Genomic DNA, 17046 nt, shown 5'->3' with positions numbered 1-17046 from the left:
TAATAATAAAACATATAAATGGCATATAAAATAAAATTTAAATAAAAATGTAATGCTTCCTTTCTGAGGTAAATGTCAAAATTAGCTTCGTGCACAGGCTAATAAATTTGAAAATAAAATAACATAACAACTATGAATAAATCATTAAATAAACTATGAATAAACCATTCAGGCCTTGGAGTAACAAGAAAAGGTGCATAGAAAACTTATTTATTGCTCATTTTGCGACACACTGATCTACTCTGATGCAGCCAAGCCAGATACCTGGCATCTTTTCTTGGATGCCAGTTCATCAATGTCGGGGCTCAGAGTTTGAGCTGAGGAAACCTTCATTATCGAACAAAGTTGTTAGTCAGTCAGATGTCTCCTGTGAGACGTTTTCATCATCTTCATTGAGGAGAAAATTTGCTCAGTGCTACCAAACATGGAGAGCAATTGAGCAACTTCGGTGCGGAGCTGAAGCATCGTGTCAGGGATGAACTGTGGAAACTGTGCGGCCCCAACAGCATCAAACTTTGACTTCAGCGTTTCATCACACTGGAGTTCACTGGAGGTTGTTTTTTTGCTTTTTCCACATCAACTGAGAAGGGATTACTGAGCAGTTCAAATCTAAGTTTCTGGACATCAAAGTCGCCAAATCGCCGGCTAAACTCAGCGCCGAGCACACTGAGTTTTTCAGCAAACTGTGCGCACACGGCGGTAGAGATCTGCGTTTTTATGGTTTGGCAGCAGGGGAAATGGCCAAAGTTTGCTTGTAGCATCTGATTCTCCCACAGGCACATCTTAGTTTTAAAAGCTCTCACTGACGCATGCATATCTGTGATGATGCGTCCCCGCCGTTGCAGCTGCATGTTCAGCTCATCGAGGTGGCTTGAGATGTCACACAGAAACTTTTGCTCCCGGAGCTCTGCTGTGTCCTTCCCTTTGCTTTCCAGAAACTGACATATTTCTTCATGCAGTTCGAAAAATCTGTTGAGCACTTTTCCGCGGCTTAACAATCTCACCTCTGTGTCATACGGCACATCTTTGTATTCTGAACCACACTCTTCCAGAAAAGACTTAAACTGGTGGTGATTGAGACCTTTGGCTCTTATGAAGTTAACAACTTGTGTTACTGTGGTCATAACATCCTCCATCTTTAGCGCTTTACCACACAGGGATTCCTGATGTAAGATGCATTGATGAACAGATAGTTCACCTGCACAGTTCTCTTCTCGCATCTTTTCACGAATCCTGCCCACCAGTCCATTCTTTTTACCACTCATCGCTGGCGCACCATCAGTGGTTAATCCCACAAGTTTATCCCACGGCAGGTTTATTTCAGCTACACATTTGCAAACCTCCTCAAAGATTTCTTTCCCTGTGGTTGTGCCATGCATGGCTTTAAATCCCAAAAGCTCCTCTGTAACACACAGATTTGAGTCCACGCCACAGACGAAGACTGACAGCTGCGCAGTATCAGACGCGTCAGTGCTCTCATCCACAGCAAGGGAAAAAGAAACAAAATCTTTTCCCTTCCCCATCAACTGGACATGTAGATTGGTGGCAAGCTCACATGTGCGCTCAGCTATTGTGTTTCTGCTCAGGCTTGCGTTTGCAAAAGTTAGCTTTTTCTGTGAGCACACTTGGTCACAAACCTTCATCATGCACTTTTTTACAAACTCTCCCTCATTAAAGGGTCGGGCTGATTCGGCGATTTCTTCTGCCACGATATAACTTGCCTTTACGGCAGCTTCACTTTGTGTTGTGGCTTTTGTGAACATTTTCTGTTGTGAAACCAAACCTCTTTTTATCTCCTTTACTTTCTGGCTCCTTTGAGCCGTGTCCAAGTCCTTATATTTGTCCTGGTGTTTCGTTTCATAGTGTCGTCTAATATTGTACTCCTTAGTTACTGACACGGCTCCACAAACAAGACAAACAGGTCTGTCTTTTACATATGTAAACAGATGTTCTGTCTCCCACCTGTCCAGAAAAGTTCTATTATCTGTCTTTCCTTTTGCCATTTTTTGGTAGGGTAACACAGTGACAGCTGTAGTTTGAGGTCACAGTGTGGTTTGGGGGAGAGGTACGGGGATCCGGGGTGCGCCGGGGCTTTCACCGAAGGAGTGAACAAGAAGACGGATCATCACCTTCCTTATACATCCATGTCCGCTACCATAAGTGCTACTGATACAGAGGAGGAGGCGTGTCTGCCTCTGTCCTGATTGACGGGCCAAAAAAACAGCAGAGCATTATGGGATTTGTAGTATAGGCGGTGAATGGGGCATCACAGCATTGCCACCGTATAATACCGGCGGGCCGGCTCTAATATTAATTTGAAATTGCCTCACGGGCCAAATATAATTACACTGCGGGCCAAATTTGGCCCGCGGGCCAGAGTTTGACACCTATGATTTAGATGAACGCAAACGTAAAGATATAAAAAAAAACATAACAATTAGATACTGTACAATAAGGGAACATTTACAGGACCAGAAAAAAATAAATAATAATACTGCACCATTATTAGCAAAAGAGCATACTCACATTCAAAGAAGATGTACAACTGAGTAAGATATATAATTTTTTAAGTACAAAATGTGTATATTTGTACAAACTAGATTTGTACATCCACAAACTAAAACAACACATTCACCTTTTTTCCCCCTCGCTGTGTGAAGTTAAATTATGCCAAAATTCTCCTGTTTTAGGTTAGGATGAATAACCAATATTATTTTTATTTGCTTAATGCTAAAAAAAAAAAAAGCTTGGCAGAAACAGTTTTTAGAGATTTTGTTTTAATTTTCTTTGAATACCAAAGTTTACGCACAGAACAATTTCTGTCTCTTTAAAAAATGAGGGAAAAACCAGATTATGATTTTTTTTTTTTTTCTTCATTTTTTACATTTTTATTTTAAAGATTTTGCTAGCATATTCAAATTCTGATAGCCAACTGTAATCGTTTGGCCTTTGTTTTTAGTGTTTAGATGTACAGTGAGACTTTGGCTGGTGACTACAATCAAACACTAAAACTTCTAATCCGTTTTTAAAAGCACGTAAGAAGCATGCAACAACTTTACAGCGCCACATAGTGGACGCTCTCACTGAGGGAAGGACAGTCAAAGTTAGCTATTACTAGCTGCGAATCAAGCACACTACTGTGAACAGCATGACTGTAGTATTATTACTCTGACAAAAGTTACCAGCTATATAATAAATACCCACAGACGCATCACTTTCTCATCGATATAATAAATTATATATTTTGCATAATTATGTCTCATAGTTTAACCTCTGTTACGTTTGTGCATTTTGCTTTATTTATGAGATTTGAAATGTGAAATTAGGTCTTTTTTCTTCTCACCATATTTATGTTCTATAAATATTGTTTTTGTGTTACATGGGGCGGCATGTGATACAGTTTGCTGTATTTCGATGAAATTAAGTCTATTTTTTAATTTTATTTCAGATTCATGAGGCAACAGCCTTTAGGTTTTAGTTTGTTGGGTAGGAGCTCGGTGTGAAGTTTGGAAGGTGTTACTTTCAATTCTTGACATGTTTTGCTATTTTAAACACAAATCAATTAAGATTGTCTAGAAAGTGCTGAACAAATGAACTGGAAAGTTAAATCAACATTTAACCCAATTGTAGTGATCTACGTTTGTGACATAATCAGACATTTCTGTGTTGTTTTGTGATCTGTTCGTCTGCGACGTCGGCCGGAAAGTCGTGATTGAGTTCAGTGTTTCACTGGACGGGTTAACGTTTTACACTCAGTTCACTTTGATCTGGAAATTGAGTAATTGAATAAATCTTTATTCAATTTAAAAAAAAATTCTTCTCCTTTTGGGGAATTTTCATTGTACGTTTATCTAAAATGTATGGAAGAGGATTAGGGCCACTTTAATCCGCCTTTTCTCAGAATTTGGACTGTATAGCATGTGGGCACCAGAGGGGAACAGGCTTTCACTGACCAACATGCTAATTGTGCAATTATCTGGAGGAACATGTTGGACTGAAGTCAGCTTTTCTGTGGTCGAAGGGTCTCCGTAGACGCCATCTCATTAATAAAAGAGCAAGATGTGAGTTAAACAAGATGGATATGTTAGTGTCTAAAACCATACTACTGCAACAGACTGAATATTATGCTCTTTGTGTGCGAAATATTTGAGTGTTTTTTTTTTTTTTTGTGGCGTTGTTGTCAGTTGCTATGGCAACGAGTCTACACGTAGCTGTCCTGATACAGAGAAAAACAGAAGTGGTTTTGAGTTGTACTTTAGCAGTTTTTCCCTTTGCTGTGGAGCACAGTACGAAATTAATAACATCTACATGTCCAGGTTTGATTGAGTTAACAGAATTATTCTATGGCGGCAGCGCGGCTATGGAGTGGAACGGCTACAGCTAGCTGTTAGCATGTTTTTAGCTCACATATGTGTCTCACAATGTTACATCACACGGGATTAGTAAAGGGTCCAACTGGTTGTTGACTGCTGGAATTATCCCTGATGAGGTTTTTGCGTTTTATTTTATTGTTCGTCTATTTGAATATTTTCCGAGGAATTGAAGCTGAGGCTACATTACAGATATAGCTACCAATATGATTGGTGTGTCAATAACTTTCAGTTCAGCAAAACGTTTATGAAATTAAGGCGACATACACATTTATGTATAACAACCGGGAAAACGCATGACTCGTGTAAACTGCCACCAATCCGCTGTTGCCGTGGGAACCCCCCCTCGCCGTTTAGCTAACACCCAACTGATTGGCATAACTATGCATATTATGTTAGTGGTACAACTAGGAAAAAGATGGAAACTGTTTATTATCATTTACTGTGTGATATGTGTCATCTCAAGATTGAAATGACATTATGTACAGATGATAACTGTGCAAACAGCACAGTTATCATCCAGGTGCAGAAATGGTACAGGCTGCAGTAAATATAATTCACTAAACCAAAGTTAATGTTTGAGGTTTATTGTAAAATAGAATGTCATTCCCACCTCCAACTTTGGTGATGTGATGATGTCTGCACAACCAATAGAAATGCAGAATGATGGATGGAAATAAATAGATAATTGAAAAAGCAAAAATAACACAAAAAAATAGTGAAAGACAATTCCTACAATGTCAGTTCTGTTAAACTTTACCTACTGTCAGTATTGTGTTCTTAGTTTATTTTTTATTGGACAATTTGATGTGGAAATAGTTTCTTCACCACATCTGACAGTGGGTAGCAGGAGTTTTTTTTTTATGTATTTATTTTTTTATAAATTTGTTGTCTTTCTGGGATGCAAAAAAAAACAACTTATGACCAAATCATTAGATTTTTGTCTTATCTTAATGATCATTTAATCTTGTCTAATTAGGCTTTTGCATCCAAAAAGTAAGAAGTGTTTGTGGCAGAATTGCAGAAAGGCTTTTTAAAATTAATCACTCTGTACAAATGGGGTTGTGTGTGTGTGTGTGTAGATGTGTAGGTGTGTGTGTGTGTGTGTGTGTGTGAATTGTTGTGATTGCAGATAAATGTCCAGCTGCGCCCCCTGCAGGTTGATGCCCTCCCTGCTATTTTGAGGTGATCTGTGGTTATCTGCAGCCATTTATTTTATTTTATTTTATTTTATTTTACCACATACCACTTCTGTTTTTGTTCTCAATCTGGGTTTCAGCCACACGCCCACATGCGGTCTTCCACTTCCTGATTTCACTTCTAAACCTTGAAACCGACATGGACTCCTCTGAGGAAGCTTACTGCGGCCTTCCCCAGAACCACGTAGCAGAATTCCTCCGACAGGTTATCTTTGAGGACACCACGCTGTCAGTCACAAGTGGATCATAAACCAGAAATGCGATTCATAATTAAAAAATACTTGTTGCAATGAACTGGTTGAACTCAGGGCTGTACAGAGACCTTGGGAGGGGCAGGGGCACATTGAACATTACACAATAAAAAGGTTACAAATAGAATAAACAAAAGTGATTTTATTCATTCCTAACAGGAATTCACCCGCCCAGCCCTCATTACAAAACCTTGGAGATCTGGAACCTCATCTCAAGCAGCCGGTTACAAACCTGGATTTGGGTTTTCAGGTAGACAAACAGGTCGGCAGTGTTTTGCAGGAAAGTTCTTTTCAGCTACGTCGGGTTGCCAATCTAAAACCAGTTTTTGTCAAAATACAATTTGGAGATAGTAATTCATGTTCTTCCCTTTATGCTGCGACCAGTCAGGCCTGTCTTACACGTCTTCTGCTCGTTCAGAAAGCAGCTGCAGGTTATTCAACCGGGACATGCAAACATGAACATGTCTCACACGTGTTGTCATCCCTTCATTGGCCGCCATTGCAACAAAGAATTGATTTTAAAATTCCTCGTGGAAACATGTGAGCATGTGTGTGCATAAGGTGCCAATAAAACGCATTCACTCCCTTGGATGTTTGACCTGTTTTTCCTTTTACAAATCAATCAATAAAATTTTTTTATTTGACAGAAAAAAAATGACAAGAGAAAAACATTTCACTGTCAAAGTGAAAACTGATGTCTGCAAAAAATAATGACAAATAAAAATATTTTACATTGAATAAACAAAATAAACAACAGAGGTCCAGTCAACAGGACCTCTGTGGTAAAAATAATTTTAAAAAGTATTTACGAAAAACACCCCACAAACTCATTTTATTTTGAAATTTGTCATGCGAGATTTTTTCCCCCTGTGGAAAATTGTCCTCTCTGTGTCAGGAGCGTGCACTGCAACCAGAACACGGACCCGACAGTTTTCACTACAATAATAATGAATGGCTCAAATGTTATACGTGACAGGGACGTGCAGAGACCTTTGGAGGGGCAGGGGCTCAAAGTTAGAAAAGGGGCACATTGAACAAGATCTTAAAAACCCCATAAACAACATAGCAACAACCCATATTGATCAATAATTTAATTGGATCCTACTATTTCATTGCCATCATGCAGGGACAATGCAAAGCAAATCTAGTCTCTATTTTCCCCAACAGGTATAAAGTTTCTGTTTCTGCTGCTGACAGTCCTGGAGGGCTGAGTTGATCTGAGACTGGTAATACCTTGGAGATACCTGAAGAAGTCAGCCTGGGGGACACCGAAGTCCCCTTTTTAGCTGTTCAAGAGAAATAAATTGGCTTCTTTTAAAAAGGTCCATTATTCAAGTTATGCCACTCTTAAGCCACTTCTGAAAGGATGGATCTATCAAGGATGGGGTGAACTGGACATTGCATCGCACAGGAGATGCAGTTAGTGCATTTCTACATTGAAAATGAGTCCTAAATTGGAACTTCGCATTAGTTGAGTACTTCTTGAAATTAAATATTTAAAATATCTGACCGATTTAAAAAGTATTACGCTCATCATGAAGGTTCTATTGAGGGGCCACATAAATAGCGAGAATCAACACAACTTCTTTGTGGTTTCATATTTTACTGAGCCTTGCATACTCGCTAAAATTCATAAAACAATTGACAGTAGAAACACAGCCTTTGGAGCATTTCACAGATTTTTTTTTATAGATAAATTAAGTTGAAGTGTATTTCTCCCTTTTTGAGTCTGATAAGTAAAACGTCAGAATAACAGGCTAATTGGCAGCTAACCATGAGAGGTCCCATAGCAAACATGGCAGAGAAAAACAAAAGTTTTGGGCGACGTACAAAACTCTGTGGAGGAAACCTAACTACGCATATCAGCTTGAACACACTAATCCATTGTGAGAGACTGACATGGATGGATTTCTTTCTTTGTAATTGTGCTGGATGAGGAAGTAACAGTTGCTGTGAAATACATCCATAAGTGCACATGTGTTTGACTTAAATTTTGGAATTTACCTGTCAGAAGCTTACAAAGTCCTGACAGGTTTATACATGGACACACTCATCAATTCTTTTCTGTTAGCAAATTCTGGTGCCTTGCTGTCGCTATCAGCCTGCTGCAATTGCTGCAGAGAGGTCAATAGGAAACCTATCTAACTGGTTCTCTAGCCTTCATACTCTAACAGGTTGAACAAAACTAATGTGGTTAAATGAGTAAAAGAATTAAATAAAATTGTTAAGAGAAATACTAAAAAAAAATTACTTCACAACATGAACTGCCTATTAAGATAAGATTAGATAAATCTTTATTGTCATTGTCACAAGAACAACGAAATTCAAAAGTGCCATCAGTCGGTGCACATGCCCAAAAACAAAAAATAACTGTCTCACAATTCACACACAACGCAAGAATCAACAACTGGCAAAAAAAAAACAACCACTAAATAAGAACAGCCACATTCTCACATACATCATTCATGATGATTAATGGTTGTTTTTGATTGCATTTAGTTTTGTTATTGCTATCGGGTAGAAACTGTCTCTGAGACGATTGGTTCTTGTTCTGATTGCTCTGTATCTTCTGCCTGAAGGCAGCAGTGTGAACAGAGAATATTGTGGGGGAACTGACTGATGTGAGGGAACTGTTATCATTTATGTAGAAGTAGTTATAAAAATTATTAAGACCTGTGGGTCACAAAAGCTGAAATGTTGGAAGCCCTTTCAGTCAAAGGGACTTGCCAATAACCCTTGAGAAGGTCCAACTTTGTAACATATTTTGCAGCTCCAATATTGTCCACACAGTCTTCAATCCTGGGGAGAGGATAGGCATCAGGTACGGTGACATATTTAGGCAGAGAGGTGGGGCAAGGCCAAGTCCGTCCCCTCAGCGCTAAAGTTGTAGCAATTAATGATTATCCCACACCCAAAACACGCCGTGAACTACGTAGATTTCTGGGCATGGTTGGCTATTACCGGAACTTTTGCAGAAATTTCTCCTCAGTAGTTCAACCATTAACCAATCTACTCAGCCCAAAGACTGATTTTGTTTGGTCAGAGAAATGCCAGAATGCTTTTGAAAGTGCTAAGTTTCTTCTTTGACACACACCAGTACTAGCTGCACCTGATCTGACCCGACCTTTCAAGCTGGAGGTGGATGCCAGCGCTGTTGGGGCTGGTGCAGTGCTAATTCAGGGAGATTTGCAGGGTTTAGATCATCCTGTTTGCTATTTCTCTCGCAAGTTCAACAAACATCAACTGAACTATTCCACCATTGAAAAAGAAACCTTGGCTCTGTTGTTGGCTCTTCAGCACTTTCATGTTTACCTTGGTTCCAGTAGTTTACTGATTGATGTATTCACAGATCATAATCCACTAGTATTTCTTTCTCGCATGTATAACCACAACCAGCGCCTTATGCGGTGGGCATTACTGTTGCAAGAATACCACCTAAATATTCGGCATAAGAAAGGGGCAGAAAATGTTCTTGCAGATGGCCTGTCCAGGATGTGAGTATTATTTTGTTTTGTGTAATATTCAGCATTTACAAAACCTGCTTTTGTAATTTAAGGGGGGGAGTGTTACGGCCCCTGGCCTCTTGAGGCTGTGCAGGCTCTTTTTTTCTATTATGCAGGATCAGCTGTGCGGGCACAGCTTTCTGATTGGCTGCCTAGAAGCTGCAGGAGAGCAGCCACCCCATTGGAGCAGCAAAGCCAATCAGACGTTGATGAGACCCACCTGCATCATATAAAAGACGTCCGAGTTCATTCCTCCAGTGGGGCAGCTAGCAGGAAGAGGTTGTGTACAGCTGACCCCCACCTTCCGTGTTTGGTGACTGTTTGTGGACAGTTTGAGCTATTTTGCTGTTGTTTCTTTTGTTTAGTAGTGAATCTGCTTTAGATAAATCTTGAACAAGCTAGAGGCTTGTGTTTGGGAGGTTTTTTGGTGCTCCCCTTTGTTCTTTCTTTTTGGTTGTTTTGAGTTACTTTAGACTGATGTGGTTGCACATCTTGTTATTTAATTTGCACTCAGTGATTTCTGCATTTGTTGGTCCTTTACTTTTGTTTAATTGGGTTAAGTTGTATTGTGTTTTGGTTCTGTGAAAACCTTCATTTTGTAATAAATCACTCTTTCATTCCACTTTTATCTCTGGACACATTTTATGTTGCCGCCCCTGGACCCCTAGACCTAAGGGGGCGTAACACCTGAAATTATAAAAGTTATAAAATTCTAAAAACTGGATATGGAATATCTTTTAGCAGGCAGTGCTAGGATGAGACAGCAGGATGGTGTATAAATGGTACATAATACTGCTACAAGATAAAACGTTATGTTTAAATGATTGTTTTCTATGACTGTGTGTGTTCTTATGATGTAAAACACTTTGAACTGCCTTGTTGCTGAAATTACTGTAGTGCTTCATTTAAAGTCTGACATAATACATAAAGTCTAATATTATTATATAGCTGCTGTGTAGTTCAAAGCTACTCCTAATACTCAATTTCTCAATCCAACAAACTGGATAATAAAACAGATCTAACATTTGCTAAAATAAATAAATAATAATAATAATAATAATAATAATACAATAACTCCAGATATGATCATCCAGTTTCTAGAGTGTTTAAAACATAAATTAAATAAATTACAAAGAAAAAAAAATTAAATATACAATAAAATGTCATGACAAAACAGAAAGCAGACTAGGATTAGCAATATGTCACACATTACCACAAAAACGATTAAATAATACAAATATTTGTGTTAAACCAAAAAATACATTCTACAGATATGTGACATTTGGAAAGTTAAAATATTCCAAAAGTCTTTGTGACTTAGCTGGACTTTTGTTCAGTAAAAATCAAAATAACACAGGATTAATAAAAGCATAATAAATAAGGGCACTATCATGACCCTTTGTAAAATTTCACCGTTTTCTCTTTAGCTAGTTCCTGTATGATGTCATATTCACGAATTCCAGGGTGCGATCCAGTTTTCAGTGTTTTGTCAGTCAACTCTTCAAAGTAATGGCTCCAGTTTCCATCGCTGTCTGCTCCAAAGCCAAAGACATGGATCTAGGAACGTGAATATGAAAGAACCAAGTGAAAATCCTGCAAGCCAAGCAGCCAGTGTTGCCTCAAAAGAGAAGGGAATTCGGTTGGAAAACGATCATCAACCTCTCTGTTGCAGAGCGTGGCTGCTGTTAGAGGGTTAAGGTTTTTAAAGGAGACCTATTATTTGTGTCAGTTTATTTACGAGTAATGTACATACTTAAACTGAAAAATGAAGAAAAACCCAACCGTTTATTACAGTAAAGTATTTTTACATAATTTCACCATGTTGGACCATACAGACAGAGAGATCCAACCTGTCTGATGATTGTTACTAAACAGCCTATATGATCACAGCACACAAATTCACTTCAAGCTGCAGATGTAGTAGGAAAACTCTACATGTTTGCTTTGATAACATGAACTTTTTTGAAATTTTGTTCAGTTGTTGTAAAAATCCTCAGAAGCAACTTCAGTTTTCCAACAGTAAGCTTTTTTTTTAAACATGCCTTAACCTAGGTTTGTCAAACTCATTTGCATTTCAAGCCACACCAAGACCATAAATGAAAGATAAAACTACATATTAATAAACTGTTACAATATTGTGGCTTTCGTCACATTTGCTGAGTACTTCTTGAAATTAAATATTTAAAAGTACCATTTTCTAATTGATGCAATTCTTCACTATTTAAATAAACACTGATTCTATCTGACCAATTTAAAAAGTAATAAGCTAATCATGAAGGTTCTATTGAGGGGTCACATAAATAGCGAGAACCAATACAACCTCTTTGTGATTTTATATTTTACTGAGCCTTGCATACTTGCTAAAATTCATAAAACAATTGGCAGTAGAAACACAGCCTTTGGAGCATTTCACAGATTTTAAGTTGGTAGATGAACTGTGAAGTGGAAGGAGAATTATTAGTTTCCATGTTTTTTATAGATAAATTAAGTTGAAGTGTATTTCTCCCTTTTTGAGTCTGATGAGTAAAACGTCATAGACACACTCATCAACCTGACTTGGAAAAAAAGTATCAAATCAAATAATCAAATTAAAGTATCAAGCAAATAATTACTATGTGATTGAGCTAATAGAAATAACCTAGATAATCCTCACTTACTCAAATGTGGCATGTTTAATCTATTTTAACATCAGGTAGTGTGGGAAAAACCAGTTGTCTTTTCAAACAGTGTATGCAAATATTAGGTTATAGCAGCTGTAAATGTTTGTGCAGCAGTTTGTAGCCAGCTCTTAGCAGGGATGTTAAAAAAAGATCTGGATTCATTTCGCATAAAACAAAAGCCTCGAGGATGTCAGCCTGATAGTTGTACACAGTCACCATGTGACTGGAGTTTATATACTGTTCATACTCATGAGCTGGACAATGATGTTTAGATGAAAGCAAATACAAAATGTGGTTTGGTAAATTCTAATGTCATGTTAATCTAAATAATTACAAACCACCACTTGTTGAACCATAAGCTTCAATTAGTCAGGTTTTTTTTCTTAGATAGCTGAGTTCAACTTCAGTAACCACGCCCAGGTATGCTAACCACCAGACCTGTGCAACAAGATATTACCTAAACAGAACCGGTGTGACAACATCTACAAAAAAACAAAACATGTCATGTCATGGTCTGAAAAAATTCAAGAACAAACGTTTTGACTGCAACTAATTGCTAAGTGTTATAATCTGGGTGGTCACATCAGAATTTCAAGTCGGGATTAGTGAGAAACACTCATTTCCTTTCATTTAAATTTTTCATACCATTACAAAACGGACTGAAAAAGTCAAAATTGTTTCAAAATCTCTTAGTATGACGGTAGTTGTAAAAGTGTATATTTAACAAGGTGGTATATTACATAACAAAAATCACTGTTCTTTGGATATTTTATTTACCCCAATATTTAAAAAATGACATACAGATTTGGTCATACTGAAAAGCCACAAGGAGTGTTTTCTAATTTGGCTAATGAGACATACAGTATTTACCTCATCACAAATATGTAGGGCGAAAATTAAAGTCATGAAGCCGGTGGATGGATATGCTCCTTCCTTCTCCAGCCACTTCTCATGAGAATACTTCATGAACTCTGGGTTGATCACCATCACCTGTTACAAAGAGACAAACTAATGAGTACAGAACTGTCTCCAGTGCAAGCTGGAGAAAACTTTCAAAGCATACTCACCAAATCTTTGTTGGCTCTAATTTTGGTCTTTACGGGCGCGTAGGACCTATCAAAGACAACGTGATTGAAAAACATTTACTCCCAAAAGAAAGTAGGTTCACAGAGAAAATATGAACATCCCAAAACACAAACATAAAAGTTGTACCCAGAACAGAGACACTAATACATCTAAGCTATGAATTCATGACTAGTTTTATCTTTTTATGAATGATTGTGTGGCACATTTAAGGTACTTTACTTAACCAAAATGGCTACATTTGTCAGGATCTGTGTTTTTCTATGTGTTTATTTTGAGTTTCCTGTGTATCTGTGTCTCTGTGTTGTCCTGTCTCCCTTTGATTGTCCCCAGGTGTTTCTCGTTCCCTGATTACCTCTTGTGTATTTAGTGTCACCTGTGTCTTTGTCGGGTCCTTGTCGGTATTTGCCGCTCTTGGCGTTAGTACGTTCCATGTGCCCAGTCTGTTTTCCGGTTGCTACCGGCGTCGAGCCCTGGCTTCAGCTCGGCCGTGCTGCCCCGCTTTGGGACCGTTTTTGGGATGTGTTTATTTCCTGGATTATTATTAAACCAGTATATCTCATCTCATCCTGAGCCTGCTGCGTTTTCCTCACCACCATACACCACCATTTGATGACAACATTTGTTACATTTTCACTTAGTGCTTTTCGCTTTCACACTGCACTGTGTAAAATGAACCAGAGAATTTGAAAATCCTGTTCCCCTCCTCACCTTAAGGAAATGACATGAAAACCTCTGAAGAATACATGAGTGAAACAAAATGTAACCAAAAATAAAGTGGCATCAGATTTTAGTAGTTGTAGGATTTCTCTTTTGTCTTTGGTTGTATTTACCCAGAATGCCATGCGCTATATTCCACTTCCTGCTTTGGAAGTGGTCTCCGGTCCACTTGGCATCTAAATATTCATTCAAACTGTCCAAGAGTTCCCTTCAACCGAACAAAGACTGAGGTTTTTAAGCAGACCAAAGTTTGCTTTCTTGGTCTACATCAATTTGATTCTATGTTCACACCTCCGCAAACAAACTAAAGTTTGATTAAAGGGGATTGGTGAAATTGCCTCCTTATACTTGAGTTGCTTGAACATTAATACAAAAATTGTTTCTCATGTTTAGTTTTTTTAGTTGGTTGAAGGACCTTTAAAAATCTTATTAGTACTTAATGGGAAATGTTTTACTTTTCATGTGTTAACATCATTTAACCCTGATTTTTAAAACTATTCTTATGTTTTATTCCTGTCCTCATCAGTTAACCAATTTCTCCTGAGTCATATTTTATAAATGAACACGATTGTACTCCATCATTCCATTTAGCTGAGTAATTCCACCAACATCCTTCCAGGTTTCCAATGATGTCACACAGAGGAAATAAACATTTCTTCATAGGTGTTTTTTTTACCCCATTAACTATGGTGTTCTGAAATAACCCGTCATATGGAGACAAAGCATTACATCATCATCTGGGACTTTCCAAATAGCTGAAATCATCTTAGAAAATGTTCTGGATTTAGCAAATAGAAATAATTTTGGTAATTCTAATTAAGCTGAAACAAGAAAAGTTTGTAACTTTTACAAACCACATGGTGTTTCACGTGTTTGTTAAAACTCTCTCCTGTTAATCTGTCCTTAGCCTTCCTTCTGCTCTCCCCTTTCACATCTGTACCCTGTTTCTAACCAGTCAGCTGTTCCTTGTGGTCCTCTACAACATTCTACACATTACGATGATGTTGACTACACATTGTCCTGTTGGCTAAATAATATTGACCCTTTGCACGAGACTTCACGCTCTTTATATCTCCCCCCACTCTGCCATGGTGGGCGTCAAAACAAAGGAGCGCATTGGTTGCGCTCCTTTAAATTCTGTCAAAAAAAGACATCTGTAGCCTAATGTCACTTTTTACTTTAGAAATAGTCACAGGGTCCTGAGCAGATGACTGCACAAACAGACAAGGATACAAACCAAACTTTTCATTTTATTGTATAACTTTTAGTGAGGCAAGATACAGTAACGATGGATAGCAACCATTGACCAGAATGACTGTCAGACCCCGGCGTAATCGTGGATTTGCAGCAAAATGTGTGATTAGACACTTTCTAATCACACATTAGAAAGTGTCTAATGTGTCACACTTTATGAGTACATAATGGATACCCATGATGTACCCATCATGTACATCACTTACACCCATGTAAGTGTGATTAGAAAGATATCAAATATCACATTAGGGAGAAGGTACTTGTCTAACCCTTAGTTACCTTGGAGACAATGCCCCACTATAATGTAGCCTAACATGTATGGGGAAAAATCTGGTTATCGTCTTTTATATGTTTTTTTTAATGCTGCGCCGGTGTAAGGGGAAATGCTGTTTATGATATAGTGACAAGAATCATGAGGTGCTAATTTAGGCAAAGTCAGTAATTTGCTGAACACATCAGGAGGGAGGAGGTACGGGTCGGTTTCTAAGGTAACTATTTCAAACTTTTGTAAATATGCTGTCCATGAGCCTCACCCAGGTGTGTTACATTCAGAGACAAATTAATTCGACTCGAACAAGTGGAAGCCAAGAATGAATGGACAAAAACAACTTGAGAAAACAACTTCAGTCATTCTGTTCAATTTCCCCGTCCCTCACTTACGGCGTCCGCCAAGGTGCCTTGAGTGATTCAGTGATGTAGTTGCAAAGGGTCAAAATCAAGGTGCACGAAAATATTATTAACAAGAAGAGACTCACGTTCCATAGAATCCTGTCGTAAAAGCCTTGATGAGCCATTCAAGATCCATAATCTTGAATGGAAAGAAGACCAGATGAGTGGAGTTGTGCAAATCCATGGCGCTCTCTGGGTACATGACATGATATGTTGTTTTGGTCCCGACGTGTTCCTCATAGCCTTTTATTTTAGCAAAGTTCATTCTAAGCAGGATGACATGACACATTAATTTATCTTTAGTACATTATGTTTTCTATATTTTTCCTTTTACTAGGAGCTGAACCCTTACCTTATAACAACGTCTTGGTAATCTATCAGAGGTCCATAATGTGATCTTTTCAAATTTGCAGAATTTCCAACAACTGCACAAGTCCTGCAGGTGTAAGGGCTCTGCTTTCTAAGCTTGGGTCTGCGGGGGAAGATCTGGAAGAGCTTGTGGACCATTTTTTTGAAGAACCTGAAGTCCCGGCGTTCATTCTGCAAACGCTGCAACGTGGAAAAGCATCGCTTTCAGGCTAGTGATCTAAATTTGCTGGAGCCCCGTTTGGAAGAGACAGCTTACCTTCCACCACCTAAAAGCTTCCTCTGACAGGTTTGTTTTCAAAGACAAAACTGGTTCAACAGAACGGTTCAGACGACTGCTAAGCAAGCCGCTGTTTTCAGACATGCAGCTGTCACATGCAGACCAGTCTTGGAACTGAAGTTGAGACAATTCGCTGAATTGTAACACCAAAATCAAACCAGCTGTAGCCACAGACAGCTGAAAAGCCAGAAGCTTCAGTATGAATGACATCCTTGACCTGCAAAGAGAAATGAGAAGTTGAGTTTACCCTTTTCTAGCTCCTAGAATTCCATTTAGATTTAACTTATTCACCTTATTAAAATTGAAAGATTTTCTTTTTAAATCATCAGAACACATTAAATCGATTTTTAGCGACATGAGCAGCAGTTCTATTTCATAATTCCTTCGTTTTATCAAATACGGCAAGCTCAAATGGAATTGTATTAACTTACCTTCCTCCTGCTGAGCTCCACCTGTTATTTGCAAACACTTGTGTTTGGGAACGCTTCGTAGGCTGATGCTGGAAATTAAGGCAAACTGTCTGCTGATGTTATGGTTTCTGACAGAGAACAGGATGAGTTCCTGTGGTGAGCAAGTATGAAGAGGCGTGGTTTGCAGTGGGCGGGAGCTCTGGGAATACATCAAAGACATGCAGATTTGCTCAAAGTTTACAATAGGACAACAGTAGCGAGGAAGGTGAACAGCAGAAATA

General features: G+C 38.4%; 1 protein-coding gene and 1 pseudogene across 1 annotated transcript; both read right to left on the bottom strand.

Moving 5' to 3' along the window:
- Window positions 1-148: 148 nt before the first annotated feature.
- On the bottom strand, window positions 149-4107 carry LOC106700318 (general transcription factor II-I repeat domain-containing protein 2-like). Its single transcript, XM_023344570.1, has one exon. The coding sequence runs from the start codon at window positions 2001-2003 to the stop codon at window positions 522-524; it is 1482 nt and encodes a 493-aa protein (XP_023200338.1). The 5' UTR covers window positions 2004-4107; the 3' UTR covers window positions 149-521.
- Window positions 4108-10499: 6392 nt separating this feature from the next.
- LOC106700247 lies at window positions 10500-16976 on the bottom strand (annotated as a pseudogene).
- Between the last annotated feature and the right edge of the window lie 70 nt (window positions 16977-17046).

The sequence above is a fragment of the Xiphophorus maculatus genome, chromosome 13 (genome assembly GCF_002775205.1).
Source record: "Xiphophorus maculatus strain JP 163 A chromosome 13, X_maculatus-5.0-male, whole genome shotgun sequence".
Taxonomy (NCBI): domain Eukaryota; kingdom Metazoa; phylum Chordata; class Actinopteri; order Cyprinodontiformes; family Poeciliidae; genus Xiphophorus; species Xiphophorus maculatus.
Note: the sequence above shows the minus strand (reverse complement) of the source record. Positions and strands in the feature narration are given on the sequence as shown.